This window comes from Zingiber officinale, chromosome 6B (assembly GCF_018446385.1).
Source record: "Zingiber officinale cultivar Zhangliang chromosome 6B, Zo_v1.1, whole genome shotgun sequence".
Taxonomy (NCBI): domain Eukaryota; kingdom Viridiplantae; phylum Streptophyta; class Magnoliopsida; order Zingiberales; family Zingiberaceae; genus Zingiber; species Zingiber officinale.
In genome coordinates, this window is record NC_055996.1 from 9,868,845 (window position 1) to 9,886,573 (window position 17,729).

Sequence of the window (17,729 nt, forward strand, 5' to 3'; positions counted from 1 at the left end):
AACTGCTCACCTCGAAATACACTATCTAAAACACAATAAGCATAATAATGTATAGGAGTGCAATTAATTTGGTTAATAATTGAATTGAATTAATTGAAAACAGATTTAACTGATTTAATTTTGACTAATTGAATCGAATCAAAGTTTTGTTAAAATTGAATTAATCGAGCCGAATCGAAGTTTTGTTAAAATTGAATTAAAAATCAATTAACATCGAATTGACCGAATTTGTTTAAAAATTAATAAAAAATATACAAAATTAATAATTGAAATTTGATATTTTTTTATTATAATTCGGCCTTAAAATAACAAAAATTTCAAATAATATTAAATATAAAATATTAAAAAAATATTATAAATTATATATAAATCCTAATAAATAAAATTTATTTATTTTTAAATAATTAGGTTAATTCGGTAAATTTTGTTAACCAAATTTTTTAACTCCAAAAATCAATTTATCTGATATTTTTAAAAATAAAAACTGAATTTCTAAAATAAATTTATTTGGTCGATTTGTTTGTTTAACAGAATAGTTGAGCATCCCTAATAATGCATCAAACATACACTATTTATGAAAAAAAAACATAAAATTTAATTTAAACTCTACTGCGAAAAAGTATATTTTCCGTTTAAATTAAACAAAATCAAAATTTAGATATAATTGTAAAAGAGTTATTCATTTTCACCTTGAGACTCAATATTTATTCTAGTAATAACTTCTTGCGGCCATGAGAAGATATAGGCATTGTGGACGCCCTAATTACCTATTTCTCTCCTTATTAGATCTTTAATTGGTAGTTTAGCTTTATCTTTTCTTTCCAAAATAAGAGCTAAAAATGCACATTATCTAAGTTTAGATCCTCCAAAGCAGGACTACTATATTTAAAAGAGATTGTGGCTAATTGTTAATTTAAATAGATACTCAAAGTGCATACTTTCACTTGATTGTCCCTTTAATCTCTATTTCATGTAATTGTTGAATTTTTTCATCTTTGTTAGTGGAGTTCTTGATAATTCTTCACCCTCTCCTTTTTCAATATGGAAGCAATTTAATGATTTTTTATGCTAATTTAATTAAATCTTATAAACTAATTTTCATTTTTTTTATTAGTGTTAGGTCATGGCTACTGAAGAAATGAGCCCTAAGAAGATTAATGTGAGGGCTGAAAGATTTCCGGAGGAAGAGAAAAGTCCTAAATTTGGCATGGTCGACTCACTTCATCCTAAAAATCGAAAGGCGATCTTAACCAAGCAAGTAAGTCAAAAGATGAATTGCTTATGCTCGCCCACCACTCACGCCGGTTCATTTCGTTGTCGCCTTCATCGAAACTCCATGAGTCATGTCACCCGCTCGGTCGGAGCTAACTTGTGTGAGTTGGCTAATAACAACTAATCCTTCTTTGGGGAGGATCCTATGATTTTATGTACATGCCATTTGGACAATCCTATATTTAATTATATGCAATTAATTAACTATTCATTATATTCACAAATAATTATCTTTTGGTTATTGATTAAAATACTTTTTTATACCCTTTTTTCGTGTAAATGAAATATTATGAAAAAAATAATATTTAATATAATTATATAATTGTTTTTTATTAGGCTCTAATGGGCCGGGCCTACACGGCTAAACCGCTATTATTAGCCCAATTGATCCTGGTTCGCCTATTAAATCGGACGGCCGAGACGCATTCCATCTCGGCGCCGCAACCCTTGCCCCCAAACCCTAATCAATTTCCTTACCTCCGCCCAATTCCTCCATTCTATAAATAGAAAGCGGAGGATCTCTCTCTGCATCGCCTTTGAGTTCGTCGCTATCGCCTCCCACAGGTTCTACATCTACTGGGCTATCTCCTTCATCCTTGTCGGTATGTAGTTTTGGTAATTTCGTCGATCGTTTCATGGATTTATTCTTCTTCTATTAGATTATAATGAGCGCTCTTAAACATCTTAGCGGATTTCAGTGAGGTTTTCCTGTATACGATCTTAATATTAGTGTTGTACGCCGAACTTTACTATTTTAATCCCTTCTGTTCTCCCATTTAGAAAAAAAATTTGCTCCTTGGGCTTTTTTGATGATAGTGTTTTCTTTCGGGATCAGAATTTTGGTGCCTCCTTTGTCGATTGGTATATATGAGTGGCTGATGATGAATGTTCTCTAAGATCTTAGCGGATTTCAGTGAGGCTTTCTGGTCTATGATCTTAAAATTGTTGTTACACACACTGAAGCCTATTCTTTCAATTTCTATGGTACCGTCTTCACAAAAAATTGTGTTTTGTTTTAAGTTTTTGTTCAGGACAGTATTTTTTCTGATCATAAAAAATTCATTGCTTCTTCGCTTATTGCTTTATGGATTTCTTTTGGTATATAAAAATGGCTGATGAGGAATGATCTCCAAGATCTTAGCGGATTTCAGTGAGGCTTTCTGGTCTATGATCTTAAAATTGTTGTTACACACACTGAAGCCTATTCTTTCAGTCTCTATGGTATCATCTTCACAAAAAATTGTGTTTTGTTTTAAATTTTTGTTCAGGACAGTATTTTTTCTGATCATAAAAAATTCATTGCTTCTTCGCTTAGTGCTTTATGGATTTCTTTTGGTATATAAAAATGGCTGATGATGAATGATCTCCAAGATCTTAGCGTATTTCAGCGAGGCCTTTTGGTCTATGATCTTACAAATGTTGTTACACACACTGAAGCCTCGCTTCTCATTCTCCTTTCTTTTTCCTGCAATTAAATGATTTTTTTTACTATCAAAAACCAATTTTTTATTAAGATTTGGCGACCTTCAATTTAAAAGTTGCTGTTTTGTTAGATGAATTGATTCATGGATGGATTTGGTGCAGTGATGAGTTACTGGTGTGGGCAGTGGCGTTGGCTTTTCATGGTCATCACCGTGAGCCTTTTTCACCAATCAAACGACTTTTCCTTCCACTGAGCGCTCATTTCCTTTCCATTTACCTTGATAATTTGAGTTTATACTGAGTTATTGATAAAAAATAGAAGTATTCTCTCCTGCGTCGAATAACTGATTACCAGCGAATCATTCCAATGGTCGCTGCGTATGAGGCGACGCCAAATCATCTTCCTCCGTATCTGCTCTCTTCAGGCGAGGAACCCCTATCCTCGATCCGATTGTAGAAGCGGGGATATTCACTTTCTTTCGACAGTCTTCAGATCGCCTATTCATTCCTTTTTGCTTGTCTTTAAGTTCTATCCTTGTTCCTCCGGAAAAGAAAGTGATGAAGAAGAAAGAGCAGAGAGGATAGAGTTGACTGAATCTATAGCACCGGAGGAAGATTATTATTCAGGGCATCAGTTCTTCAGCCACCATGAAGCGTGAAGAATCAAGGTAAGAATGGGGATCGGGTCTTCTCCCAACACGAGGGTCGGCGGCGTTACCACTAGGAATTAGCGGCGGTTGCGGGCCCCTGCTGCAGCTATGGATCGGCCGGCGTCGGCGGAGACGCCGGAGGAGGGAGTTGATAAACTGCGGCGAATGGAAACGGCTTGGGATTCCGAAATATCTACCAATGATTTTAGGGAATATTGTAAATAAGCCCTTATTTTCTTTAAAATTTCTATTTATACCTCATTTCCCTCTTTCCATATTAAATACTTTTTTCAAAAAAAGTCCGTATATCTTAAACCTTCCATTGTACTATATTTTTTTTACCTAAAAATATTAATATTCTCAAAATAAAAATAGAATGAAATGTTATATTTTTTTAAACAAAGAGATATTCTTTCAACAATAATAAAAACAATATCATTATTTTAATTGTTGTCGTGCCTTAGTCATATAATATGCTATCGTATAGAAATATGATACAATTTTGTATATTTATCAAATCAATATAATGGAAGAGAAGTAATGAAGCGTGAGGCATTGATCCTTGAGTACCCCAAATCTGTCCTTGGACAACGGTTAAGTGAAAATTTTCGTGATGATTGTCCCATGGTAGTAAAAAAATGAAATCTGTTATCCTTTTCTTATGATAGTAATTCTATTCCACATTAGTCAACTCAATCTTACCTTAGTGATTTTGTGATGATTGTCTGATTCAATGTTATTTGATTTAATATTTTTCTTGGATACCCTAAATCCTAATGCGATCGTTGGTCATCTAGATGAGTTATTATAAGCACTTTCTCATTTATTCATGATTATCTCAAAGTCAATGTTATATAGTTCAATATTTTTCTTGAGTACCCTAAATCCTAATGAGATTGACAATTATAATGCATTGTATTATTTGTTTTCTGATGATAAATTTAAAAACATTGGCCATCTAGATTGGTCATCATGAGCACTTTCTGATTTATATGTGATTGATAGAAAATTTTAATAGGATTGAACCTCCAAGATTAATTGTGATGGCAAAAGACGAATAAGCTCACCCCCATCCTCCAAGATTAATTGTGTTGCATACCTAAATTGTCAATTAACTAAAAATTAACAAGGTATATGTGTTATATTAGTAAAATATTTAGAAGAACCATTAAAATGATCAAAGTATGAATTCGGTTGATTTAATGTGCATAGTTAATATTTAAAGAATTTACATATCTCCATTTGCATTTGGTGGGTTGTACCTAGATTATTATTATTTTTTATTTATTTTTAGTGTGAGTTTTAGTGGTATTTTCAATCGTCCTTCCCTCATATCATTTTTTTTGTAAGACTTTTTATCGTCTAGGGATCACTCTCTTAGAATTTTCATCGATCATCAGATCACTTTTGATCTATTTGAATTTTTCTCCACTTTGGGTTCACTCCCAGAATTTCTACCAAGCATACAGTAACTCTTAATTTACTTAGACTTTTCATTTAAAGTTCACTCCTCTGAAAGTTTCCACCTCCTTCGTTCAAAGTCATTATTCCACTTACATAATTTGATCTGGATCATGACTCTGATAACACTTGTTAGGATAAAAAAATTCATATATTTTCATAATAGTATGACATTTTCCATTTTAAGTCTAAACCCTAATAAATTTTTTTTTTTTACTCTATCCAAAAAAAAAAGTTCATACTAATAAATATATCTTCTATTTTATAAATTCATAATTTTTTTAATGTATTTTTAACATAAAACTTTGATTGTATTTGAACACATAAGTTAGGTTTAGAATTTACTGGAAGAGGCACAATTTGGTAGTTATGTCATAGCATTATGAGTAACTATGGAGAGGCACTATGGAGAGGCAAGGGTAAGTTGGTGTCATCAATTCGCACCCTCTTGATGCCTTTTATAGTTTGGGGTCATTAAATTTGGGAGCTACAGGGGAAAGGACCTTTCATGGAAAAGGAGTGTATGTCATGATACCATTGACAATGCCTTGTACTAGATGTTAAATAAAGTTCTTCAAGACATGCATGGTGCTATGAATTAATTCAATGTGGTGTGCTCAAAGTCAATATATATATATAGCAAAAGGTTAATTTAGGTTGTGAAGTAGTATTGATTTTGAATTTTTGCTAGACAAGTCAAGGAGAGTTGTTTTAAATAATTAAACAAGTTTAAAGTAGTAGGTTTAGACTATAGAGGCACATGATAGGGAGGTTGATGAAGATAAATGAGGGCTCATATGATTCACCGGGGGGGGGGGATAGCAATTAAACATGATGTCGACAAGATGGACTCACCCGAGGTGGAATTCGATATTGAGCTAAGCTCGCTTGAGGTGGCCATTACTCTTTTGGAAACTAGTACACTAATTTACGTACTCTACGAAATTCATAGGATATATAGACATTGATCTTAGACCGAGCTTGCCTTTTTCGCTATGAATTACTATATGTTCACACATTGTTTACCGAAAGTCATACACACGGTATCCGCTCAATTTGTTAGTCCTTTCTCAATACACTCACAAATCACGGCCGAGACACGGAAAATGAACCCTAAGAGAATTCGGACAATTAGGGTGGCCCTCTCATCACAATTATTGAATGAATGCCTTCATCCAACCTCGAATACAATTAAAACACAGACAAAGAGAGAGAGAGAGAGACATGAAATTAATCCTTGAACCCTTGTGCTTAAGGAGCCCCTCCACCTCCTATGCATATGTAAATGTCCCCTATCTAGTACATTTACACCATTCCCTCAGCAACTCACAACCACCCCACTGCCCTTCATCCCCCTCCTCTCTTTATTGCACTGATTTATTACCTCTACTGTTGTTTCTTTCTCTATGATTTTATTTTTTCCTTATAATTTTTTAAAGATGAATGATGATGATGAAGAAGAAGAAGATGACGACGATACATTGCCATGTTGCTTATACCTTGAACACCTTGTGTCGGCCATGGTGGAGCCATGGGAGCTCCATAGTCCTGTAGCCCTGGAGAACATAACAACTGTTTGCATTTAGTGGTGCATGAGGGTTTGGTTAGGGTTTTGAAAGGGTGCCCTAAGGCCTTGTCCTCTTCTATTAATTATTGTGGATGGGGCTGGCTCCACTGCCACCATTTTCTTTTTCATAAAATAAGTATAATTTGGTGCAAGGCCGAGGGAAACAATTCGAGCCCGAGGCTCTTCTTCTTCTTCTTCTTCTTCCTTTTGTGTTGATGATTGAGCTCTACGATATATAAAGATTTAAAGTTATTTACGGAATGCAAATTCTCTAAAATGTGACGGTAAAAGTACGATGAAGATTAAGTTAGTCGTTTATATTTGATCATGTGTATCAAATGGTTTTAAATGATCAAAAAGCAAGTCTATTGATTGACTTAATGGATCGAGCATGGAGTCATAAGAAGCCATTATTGCTATTTAATTTATAAGTCATTTCAAAATGTGAATCATATTGAAAATTAATTTTCAAAAAAGTCATAATTTCGAGTTTATTTGGGTTATATGCTGACTAAGTGCCTCATATTGCGGCAATCCACATGCTTTTGCACTAGTATTTCGTTAATTAATATCAAAAACAAGTTGACTTTAAGAGAAAAAAAGGGACCGATTAATTTGATTAATTATCATTCATGCAATAAGAAAAATTAATTACTTAAATAATTTTTTCATTATCGACTATGTTAAATCCTTTAATATACATAACGAATAAATAAAGTAGAATAAAATAGTTAGACTGATTGAGTGAAGATAAATGTGATTAAATGATAATATTCATATAACCTCTTAACCCCGAAAGTATATAAAAAAATCTCAAATTTATTTTTTTAGTAATTAATTAATAAGAATAATAATATTATTATTATCAAGAATGGTTGTGAATATTAAGTTTTAATTAGATGAAGGCATGAGAGACCAAAGGCGTAGCTTCCCAAGTTAATGCCGGGAATGACACCAACCGTTACCTATTCCAAAGTTTACAATTTCCATTTCACATATCTAATAATAATAATAATAATAATAATAATAATAATGGTCTTTTTTTGTTTGTTTAAGGGTTTTGAAATGAATGAGGGGATGAATGGATAATTCTAATTTTGACAAATAAGTTAAATTTTATAGTATTATGACTTGGTAGAATCCTCAAATTTTTATTAAAAAATCATTAGACTTTTAATTTGTTTACTACTAAAATAAATGAACACATTAATAATGATATTCATTTCTTATATTGAAAAATTATTATTTTGAGTTTTTTTTTTAAAAAAATAAATATTAATCTTTATGATTAGTTGATTGGACCATAGGTCTTGAATATTAAATATTTTTTTTAAAAAATAGATAAATTCTAGTTTTTTTTAAGTCTCCAAGGCAACATTTATAACATTATTTTTCCTTATCATTATTTTTTCTTAAAAAATGATAAGAAAAAGACACAAGTTAACCTAACACAAACATAAACACTCTCTTAAAATCAAAATGAACTCCAAATTGATTCACTTCAACAAAATAAAAAAGAATCAAAATGTTGAAACAAGAGATGAGTGGCAATAGTAAGACACACTCTCCCATTTTATTTTATTTTTTATTATTTTTTTGGTGGAAGTAGGCCTGCATAATTTATTGAAGAAGAATGAGTACGTGAATTGGTTGAATAATATATATGGAATTAAGATGGAGATGGCTCACACAATTCAATGAACAAGAACCAAACCTCTCTAGTCCCGGGCTAGGATGCAATAGTAGGGTACCATATATTCTCTCAAATATTCATAATTTGATTGTAAATTACGGTGCATTATAGAATAGTTTCCTCTATGGAATAACAAATCTGAGATGTTTAACTTCTGGGCGTTGCGAGCACTTCTAAATTTATCATCAGTAGAAAACTTCTGTCGACAAGATCAATTATCCCCCAAATTAATCTGTTCGAAAGATTGGATAGTTGGTATTAGCTTAAAAAACCAAACCTCTCTAGTACATCGGGTCATAATGCAATGGCAAGACGTTCAAGAAGTTTTTCAACCATCCACGGTTTAAATCTCAATTACAATGAATATTTTTCTCTAATTAGATGAAAAAATATGAGAAGTTAGTTGTTGGGTGAGGGATAGCTCTTGTTTCCGAATTTATCCTGATGGTCTACTGTAAAGTATTATCTAATGAGATAAAAATATGAAAAGTTAGCTATTAGGGCATCTCCAATGCAAGGTTTATGAGAGATTTGAAAAATAAAAAAAAATTGAATAAAAAGTCTTGAACCATTAAAGAAGTGAGGTTTGAGATTTGTAATTTAAAAGCAGTAGTGAAAACATAAATTTGCTCTTTTGTGTCAAATTTGATGCAACATGCATAAAGACATGCAACTCATGCTATGACATGGATCATAAGAAAGCTCATTTAGAGCTTTAACCATTGAAAATATTTCATTGAGTTTTCATATTATTGATGTGGCATATTGGGATCTTGAAAAAAACTCATTTAGAGTTTTAACTATTGGAGATGTCCTTAGACGAGGAACTCGCTCGTTAGCACATGCTTCTAAATTTATCCTGATAAAAAATTTTAAGGGATCAAACCGCGATTATTTAGTTAGCTGGATGCATTGATTAAAAAAAACCTCTTTATTTCTTTCTTTCTTTCTCTTTTGTCTTCCATTTCCCCATATTTATCATAAAACAGTTTCTTACACTCTTCTCTCTCTATTAATACTGCAACAGCCACCTCCTCCGATTCCACATCCAACGAGCTCTCCGGCCATGGCAGATCCCTTCAACAACGTCTTCAAAGGCTACTACTTCAGCCACTACATGCCCCCAAACTACCTCCCTCCTCCTCCTCCGCCTCCTTCTTCTTCATCATTGACTTCTCAGTTTCCCATCAGTAATTACTTCTTCTCACCTCCTCCTCCTCCTCCGCCGCCGCCGCCGCCGTCTCCGCCGCAGAGAGCAGCGCTTCCGCTACTCAACCTCGTGAGCAGCGGCGCGGGAGACGCGGAGGCGGCGCCAGACGAGGAAGAAGAAGACGTGGAGGACGAGGAGGAGGAGGAGGAGGAGGAGGCGGCGGTGGCTCTGCAAATTGGGCTGCCGACTCCGACTGCCGCAGATCTCTTATCCAGGATCGACCGGAACAGCAACAACAACAACAACAACGACAACAACACTTCCAATTCAACCTCTGCTGCTGCTGCTGCCGACTCTAATTGCGCAAATATGGAGGAAGAGGAGGAGGAAGATAGGGAGGAGCATGAGGTCGAGCAGGGAATCCTGATGCAGTACCCTACGATGATCGGGAAGGTGATGAGAGGGCAGTACTGGATCCCTACCCCCTCCCAGATCCTCATCGGACCTACTCAGTTCTCTTGCCCTGTTTGCTGCAAAACCTTCAACAGATACAACAACATGCAAGTCAGTAATCTCCTTTTTAATTCTTCATCTTCTTGTTTAATCATAATTAATTATGATTATTGATTAAACGACAACAACACTTCTGTGTAATTTTATGGCTGATAAACAACCAGCCCAAAAGTTCTCTTTAATTTATATATCTTGTCTAAAAGAAGAATCGATCTTACTATATCATATGATAGTTTTAGGGTGTTGTTGGAATTAATATAATTTTAATTTAGGTTAATTTGTGGTGATTGTGTTCAGATGCATATGTGGGGGCACGGGTCGCAGTACAGGAAGGGGCCGGAGTCGCTGCGGGGGACGCAGCCGACGGCGATGCTCCGGCTGCCGTGCTACTGCTGCGCGGCGGGGTGCAGGAACAACATCGACCACCCGCGCGCGAAGCCGCTCAAGGACTTCCGCACCCTCCAGACCCACTACAAGCGCAAGCACGGCATCAAGCCCTTCATGTGCCGCAAGTGCGGCAAGGCCTTTGCGGTTCGAGGCGACTGGCGCACCCACGAGAAGAACTGTGGCAAACTTTGGTATTATCATTAATTAATTCATTATTATTTATTTATATTTGTTCTAATTAACTAATAATTATAATTATTAATATAGGTATTGCTCGTGTGGATCTGATTTCAAGCACAAGAGATCACTCAAGGACCACATCAAGGCCTTCGGCGGCGGCCACGCGGCCTACGGCATCGACGTCTTCGACGAGGACGACGAGCCATCGTCGGAGATCGAACAGGACAGCGTCGGAGAACAGGCGCCGCCGCCGCCACTGCCCCGGTATGTCATGAAGTCCAATTGAAATGTCAACTGATTAATGACTTAGCTTGGAGTGATATCGGAGGAGGCATGTGTAGTACTGGAATCGATGTGTTATTATGGTCCGAGTGATCCATCTTTTGTAGAATGAATTATATTTAGTCGAAGGGAGACCCATCACCCACGATATGATATGGAATGTCTTTGAATTTATTTATTTGTCTGATTTAGGCATTCGAATAAAATACGGCAAACATTTGGTTAGGAAAATAAGAATTTGGTTTGGCGCAGCTTGGTGGTTAATTAGCTTTAAGTTATATATGTGACGACACTTACAAAAAAAATGAATGGATAGATCAGATGAGAAATTTATTAATTATGTGAGTTTGGAGATGAAATTATATATATATATATATATATGAAAAAAATATTAATTATGAATTTTCCATTACATCAAATATTGAAGAATTCCAAAAAAAAATCGTTAGAAAAAATAAACTTACCCCTGTATATAGTAGAAAGAATTATAGCACAGCTGCACAACACTGATGAAAATATCATGTTTAAAAGGTAAACTCAAGAGAGCAAAATCAATGTAAAAAGATTAGTCTAGCGTACGAAAGTTCTGTCAATATAGAATCCTAAAAAATGATTGAATCACACTAGATCTATTACAAACAGTATTGCAAGAGACTTTTTTCTACTACCTTCTAATTATACCATAGTAATTTTACCGTTGTGACAAACTCACCTTCAATAAAAATCAATATATAATATAAAATGTATAAGAATAGAAAAGGTCTTGGAAAAACTATTAAAAAACAACTTTTTTTTAAAAAATATCTCTACTAATTAATCAAATGCACTTCTTTTGCTTTTAAATTTCCAGCTTTTTCTCAGACTCACCCAGACAAAGAATCCCCAACCTTTTTTGCTGTTCTTGGTGTGCTTTAGAAGCTGCAATGGCTAAAGTGAGAGAGACGGGAGAGAAAGAGAGAGATAAAAAACAAATATAAATATTTCCTCCTTAACCTGCTGCAGAATGCATCATTCCTTCCTTCCTCCCACCCTTTATTCCCATTCCTCCAGTTGAAGTGATGAGTCATGCAGCTGCTGCAGCATGCAGTTTGATAACACACACAAGATGAAGCCTGCACTATAGCGAAATCCTCAGTCTGATAAGTAGAATCATAATAATCCTCAGTTAACTGCATGCATATGCCTTTTCCCTGCACCAATCCCAGCTTTTCTTTCCGGATGCTTTTGTGCTTTGCTTACTTTTCCATTTTTTTAGTGGCAGTTAATGGATGGAACATATACAAGGAAATATTCAACTCAAATGATTAGCTTGCTTTAAGGACTAGTAGAGAGAAAGAATCTGTATCAACTCAAGCATATATTTTATGGCGACCAAATAACAATTATGAGACGGGCTCTTAAATGTGTCTGAGATTGTTGGGGAGACGGAGCAGTAGTCAAAAGAAGGCTTTTCGACAAGTCATATCAGACCACAATGAATCCATTCATCCATGGCTCAGTGTGTTGTGGGGTGCAGTCAGTGCAGGTGCAGCAGCAGGAGGAGAAGCAGCAGCACAGAGTGAGGTTAAGCTACTAGGTCTATAATTAAAATTGATCTGACACACCCTTCATGCTTTCTTTTTGTCTCTTTGTTCCTTGCAGCACTACTGCACGCTAAAACCTAGAGATATACATATAAATTATTCTTCTTGTCTGGCTTTCAGATGTGTATCTGTTATCTAATATAGCAGAGGAAAGAACTTTGTGAAGCTTGAGCAAAGCTCTCTGGGTGTTATGAGTTCATGGTAAAAAAGATGATCATCTCATGGACATGCACCATAATTTGAAATTAGATTTATCGGGACCCGACTAAATATATATAAAAAAGGCAGTCGAGTACACGAAACTTCTACCAATACGGAATCCCAAGGATAGATCTATTATACACAATCTTATCCTACTTTGTAACAAGTCACTTCCAAACTAGACTAAATATACATAATTCAACAAATTTGATTTAAAAAAAAAAGAATCTTTACACGCATATATAATGTAAATTAGTTGAGACAAAGTAAATCACAATTGGGTTAACAATTTAACCATGGCACTAAGTAATCTCCTAATTATGAGGTTGTTTAAGTGGATTCTATGTCATAGCAATTTTTATTAAGAATATAATTAATCTGGAGATAGACAGCCCTCCATCTGATTCACTTATCGGGTTGTCCGAATATATTTTTAATAATATCTTGAGTTGAGGATGGGGTGGGCATGGGTGTTGCTTGTTTGGTTACAGAAACACTGCATTGTTTCCTGTTGCTCTTCTCTTAATTATTTTGCATAATACATATTTTTTTTATTCTGAGAGATCAAATATGTTCTGTGTAAAAGATAAATATTACTTAATGGTGTAAAAAATCAATGATAATCTATTTTATTTTTCTTTTCAACATTCAAATTATTTATCTAGAATTAAAGAATGGACAATAAAAAATTAGAAAATTCCCATCCTCAGAGGCAGGTGAGGTAAAACAGGGTGAGTGAAGCATGTTATTGGAGGAGTTTTTCTTTCTTTTTCTTGCATAATTCCGCTTGTTTTGTGATTCCAGTTCAAAATAGGGCAATAAAATATATTATAAAACGAGGTGAGGCAAAGCAAGACTAAAAATCTTGTCCCATCCTCGCGTCGCCATGTTTGTAAATTTTTTTTTTATAATTCAAGTTTCCAAATTGATTTTTGAAGATTGATAATCTACCTTTTGATTCAATCAAACAAATTATTATAAGGTCTTTTATTTTTTTAGTTGGCACCAAATATTCATTTTATACCGATTAATCCTAGGTGACCAGTCTGGTTTTAAGAAAATTTTTCACCGACCACCAGGATAAATCAAGAAGTGCTCGTAAAGGATGACCTATCAATCCAGAGTTTTTAGATCAACCGCCTATTAAAAAAAATTCATTTATTAATTTAGATGCCTTAAAATTAAAAAAAAAAATATCCTGCCGTTGTACCATTACTTGAGAGCAAGTTCTTCCACTTTAGATTCATACATAAGGATTATAAGATTGCATCTGTGACAATCTAATTGATATCGAGAACAATTTTTTTTTAGAATAAAAAATACAACAGTTAGCTACAGCATAATCATCGCAAATACATGTAAAAAAAAATTACATGGATTATGCGACAAATAAAAGAACCTATTGCAAGCACTAGTTTAGACAAAATTTACTACAACAAATAAGGTAACTGCGCAACAGTGTTAGCTATAGCAGATGCCCTGAATTTTGTGTCTAATCAGATTATGATTTTGACAATATAAGCAAGCGCAAATGCTTCATTAATAAATTTCCAAGCATAATTGGTTAGATAGTAGTGACTATAAGTAGAAAGGCTAAGAATTAACATCAAAGCAATTAATAAGATGTACTTGGTGCTGTCAAATGCTATTCCTCATAAATCAAGTTCTAATAGTAAATATTGAATGCTACACTGTATCCTGAACAAAAAAATAGCTGACTCAATTTATTGTCTTAAAACTAAGGCATCAAATTACCATTGCCAATTACTTCCAACAAACAATTTTCTACACTTTTGCATTCTACTAAATGATAGGAAATATTTTAAACCCTAGAACCACGGAACTAAAAGGTGCAGATCGCATATATTAGTAATTTGAGCCCCAAATCTACGTTAAAATGGAGGGCAAGCACTAGTGAGGATTGAATATTAAAAAGATATATAAACGCATGCATGTCTCGAATATTGTTCCATATCTAGACTTGCTTATTTAATTTAATTTAAAAGGAACGGTAAATCTAAAAGGAAATGCAAAGGTCAAGTTCTGGGGAAATGGAAATGGGATATAGAGGGCATGAGGCCATCGGAATCATAAAACAAACATTGACATCGCCCTGGTTTTGGTGGTGTTGTTCCTGTCGAATTTTAAGCAGACAAATGAGGAAGCAGCGTTGAAGAAGAAACCACGCCCATCCCCATGGCAATGCTTTGAATTCCGAGCATTGCATGCGTTCATGCATAAGCATGTCATAGCACGGATTTCAAAGACTTCTAAGTATTGACTCACTTTTTATCACACACACATATATGGAAAAGCCCTTCAAACTTAGTTGTGTAGATAACTAACCAATTGTGAAATCTGCAGGAGGTTGATGCGGAGGTAATGATAATATCTCAATCAATTCATCTTCCACCTCAGGCCATAGCTAACCTGCTCCTGCAAAGAAAAGGAAATCGAGAATGAGCCCCACCAAATCCGATTCCGATGCAGATATAGTTTTTGAGGAAAAATCTGAAGGTAAAAATAGTGAGTTTGGTTTTGAGATTTACACAAAGAATAAATAGCTGTAGAAATACACAGTGAGTGAGTGAGAGAGAGAGAGAGAGAGAGGGGGGTTAAATTTACTAGGAAGGAAAGGGCACATGTGGACAGCAGAACCCCTTGTCTCCCCCTGTCTGCTTACAGCATCCAAGGCCCCTCCAAACAGTGCTACCTTATGTCGCACATCATCCTCTATATATCTCTGTGCCATGTCCACGCACCATCATTAACTATTAAACATTGAGAAGAATAAGAGAAACAGTAGTGGTAGAAGGCCGCACTGTTGCCTTGACCTTGTCAAGGAGGGTGACACATACATACACAGACACCCTCTTAAATGACAATAGTGTTATGCCTTCTCCCTATTCACATTCCGATGCAATACAAATGGGGACAACCCTGTCTGCTCATGGAAATCTAGGGTAATCCTCCGGTGCAGTGTAACAGTGTGGATATCTGAGGAGGGAGAGAGAGAGTTGGAGAGAAAAAAGCTTGCATATTTTTTTTACTCATCTGCTTTTGCTTGCCCCGCATAATTATCCTCCTGCAATTGCTTAATGGTGAGCAGTTGAAGCAATGTAGAAAGGTACTTGACAGAGTTTTGTGTGGTCGTACTCCGTGCGCCTTCACATATTCGTACCACGCCCGTTGCCTTAATCCTGCATTTGCTTAATGGTGATCTTCTTGTAGAAATGTAGAAAGGTTCATAATTCAATCTTGTGTGATTGTTGTTTCTTTTTATTTGTACAACGTAATTATCCTTGTGATCATACTGCAATTGTTTAACGGTAAGCACTTGAATCAATGTAGAAGATGCTTGATAGGGTCTTTTGTGCAATCTTTGTGTGGGTTTTTATTTAGACACTCAAAACCCTAATTATCCTAGTCCAGCAATTGCCTAATGGTGAGCATTTAAAGCAATGTAGAAAGGTGGTTGATAGGCTTTTGTGTGGTAGGCATGCAATTGCTATGCAGAAAAATGTGTGATTGTTGTCTCTCTTAAACGAATGGATTTTTTTTTTTAATTATTAAAATAGGTTATAACCAGCTATACTTTATAAATTCGATTAATATTGAGTTGTAATAAAGTAAATTTATGCCAAGAAAAATTAAAGGAGCAAAGATGATCTGACGTTGCTATAAAAAATAACATTAAAAAATTACTAGCATATATCATCAAATAAGAGAAAATAAGTTGAGATTATATAGATATGTTCAAGATCAACATATTTAGGCTAAAATAAGTTAATTGGTTTGTATTAAGTTCAATAGAGAGATAAGATTCATGTAGCACTTTAATTAATTAGTTAGGACAAAAGACTGAAGACTAATCACTTGTACTAAAAAAGTGTGCAATGAAAAAGAGAGCTACATGATAGGAGGAAGAGACTACTAAGAGCTAAAGTTGTTTGGTGGGTATACAACATCAAGGAAATATCTAGGATTTGTTTACTTGGGAGAAAAAATTATGGAACAAAATAAAGGGAAAGAAAATCTATGCTTACATTAAAGGAAAACAAATTGAAGACAAACTTTAGCCACTTTGGCTTTTGAAAGTTATTCACCCAACAATATTCAGGAAGACCTAAAGTTCTTCAAAAACTATTGAATTAATTTAAATATCAAGTATTGAATTTATTAAGGAGAGAAGATCCTTAAAACAATTAAAGAAGACGGCATGAAGATGGTTGAAGGCAAGGGAACAAACAATAATTGAAGTCACTGTGAGTGCAGCTAAAACTACTATATATTCTTTCTGCTTTGAGTCTGACACATTGACTCTCTTATGTTTTGGAACCTGCCAAAATACTGTTATTTATTTTGCGGGTTAAAATAATTAGGTGAAATATAGACGAGTAATCATAAATAAAAAAAAAAATTAATACCCTTCTATTCATGTATACAATATTTGTTTGAAATGTCTAGTATCATAAGCACACTTAAACTCCAACTAATAGAAGGAACTAGATGCTGGCCAACTGGAGGTTACTTTGGAGGACCGCATTAAAGACACTGAGAGAGGAATAGTACAATGGGAAGACATGTGAAGGAATTAAAAGTTTGAGGTCAAGATCTAATTAAATGGGGATTAAATTGAAGAATATATATAATTAGATCTTGAAATCAATCTTTGAGAACTAATAAACTATCTCAGTTGGTTCATTAATCAGACAGGATAACAATCAAATAAGGATTAATTACACGATTTATCAAAGGTTCTAACACATCGATTACAATTTTTTTTACGAATATATTGCATACTTTTAGCCCTGTTACAAATCCATCACATTTCAGACTTAAAAAAAAGTTAAATGTCGTTCTTTATTAATAATATATCATCCCATATATTGATTCAACATTTTGAACATACTTTATTTTTAAAAATTAAAAAATAGCTAAAAATTTGATCATTGAAGAACATCATGTGTCAAAAAGATGTGTGATGTTATGTAAAAATAATTTTACAAAGAATTAATTAAAAATTTGATCTTAAATCTTTTTCAGTGATAGATTTGTTACAATATTGAGAGTTTGTGATATATTAGTTAAAAGTAAAAATTCATGATAGAATTGTAAAGATATCTTAAAGCGAATTTGATGAATAATCTTGATTTGACTTCAAGAAATATAAAAGAAGCCACTCAGTTTATATATAGAAGACTCAGTTTATACATATAATTTTTGGTATATAATTCCTGTAAAAAGTGAACAAACAAAAAGGGGAATGCAGGGAAAAGGGCGAAATGATCATTAAGGCTATCTCACAAGGTTGAAAAGAAGAAAAAGAAAGCAAGCTAATAAGCAATGTTTTTTGAGATTCTCCAAG

General features: G+C 34.2%; 1 protein-coding gene, 2 long non-coding RNA genes and 4 other non-coding genes across 12 annotated transcripts in view; 6 read left to right on the forward strand and 1 right to left on the reverse strand.

The window, feature by feature from the left end:
• Positions 1-1,712: 1,712 nt before the first annotated feature.
• Positions 1,713-3,710, forward strand: LOC121991922. The gene is made up of 2 exons (XR_006114769.1): positions 1,713-1,874; positions 2,857-3,710. It is a non-coding gene; the product is annotated as an uncharacterized LOC121991922 (long non-coding RNA).
• On the forward strand, positions 2,145-2,238 carry LOC121993454. Its single transcript, XR_006115297.1, has one exon. It is a non-coding gene; the product is annotated as a small nucleolar RNA R11/Z151 (small nucleolar RNA).
• LOC121993455 lies at positions 2,382-2,475 on the forward strand. The gene has a single exon (XR_006115298.1). It is a non-coding gene; the product is annotated as a small nucleolar RNA R11/Z151 (small nucleolar RNA).
• LOC121993456 lies at positions 2,619-2,712 on the forward strand. The gene has a single exon (XR_006115299.1). It is a non-coding gene; the product is annotated as a small nucleolar RNA R11/Z151 (small nucleolar RNA).
• Positions 2,850-2,953, forward strand: LOC121993457. The gene has a single exon (XR_006115300.1). It is a non-coding gene; the product is annotated as a small nucleolar RNA Z152/R70/R12 (small nucleolar RNA).
• Positions 3,711-9,046: 5,336 nt separating the features above from the next.
• Positions 9,047-10,751, forward strand: LOC121989929 (zinc finger protein WIP2-like). The gene is made up of 3 exons (XM_042544230.1): positions 9,047-9,779; positions 10,026-10,306; positions 10,383-10,751. Exons 1-3 carry the CDS (start codon positions 9,132-9,134, stop codon positions 10,579-10,581), a joined length of 1,128 nt encoding a protein of 375 aa, XP_042400164.1. The 5' UTR covers positions 9,047-9,131; the 3' UTR covers positions 10,582-10,751.
• A 420-nt stretch (positions 10,752-11,171) lies between these two features.
• LOC121991925 overlaps positions 11,172-17,729 on the reverse strand; it is a 29,941-nt gene continuing 23,383 nt past the window's right edge. For 2 of the 6 annotated variants that reach the window (XR_006114772.1, XR_006114771.1), the window contains exons 3-5: positions 14,987-15,561; positions 11,571-14,797; positions 11,172-11,495 (exon numbers count right to left, since the gene is read on the reverse strand). This is a non-coding gene — a long non-coding RNA (uncharacterized LOC121991925). The remainder of the gene's footprint in view (positions 11,496-11,570; positions 14,798-14,986; positions 15,562-17,729) is intronic. The other 4 variants (XR_006114775.1, XR_006114773.1, XR_006114774.1 and 1 more) reach the window with 4 other exon arrangements.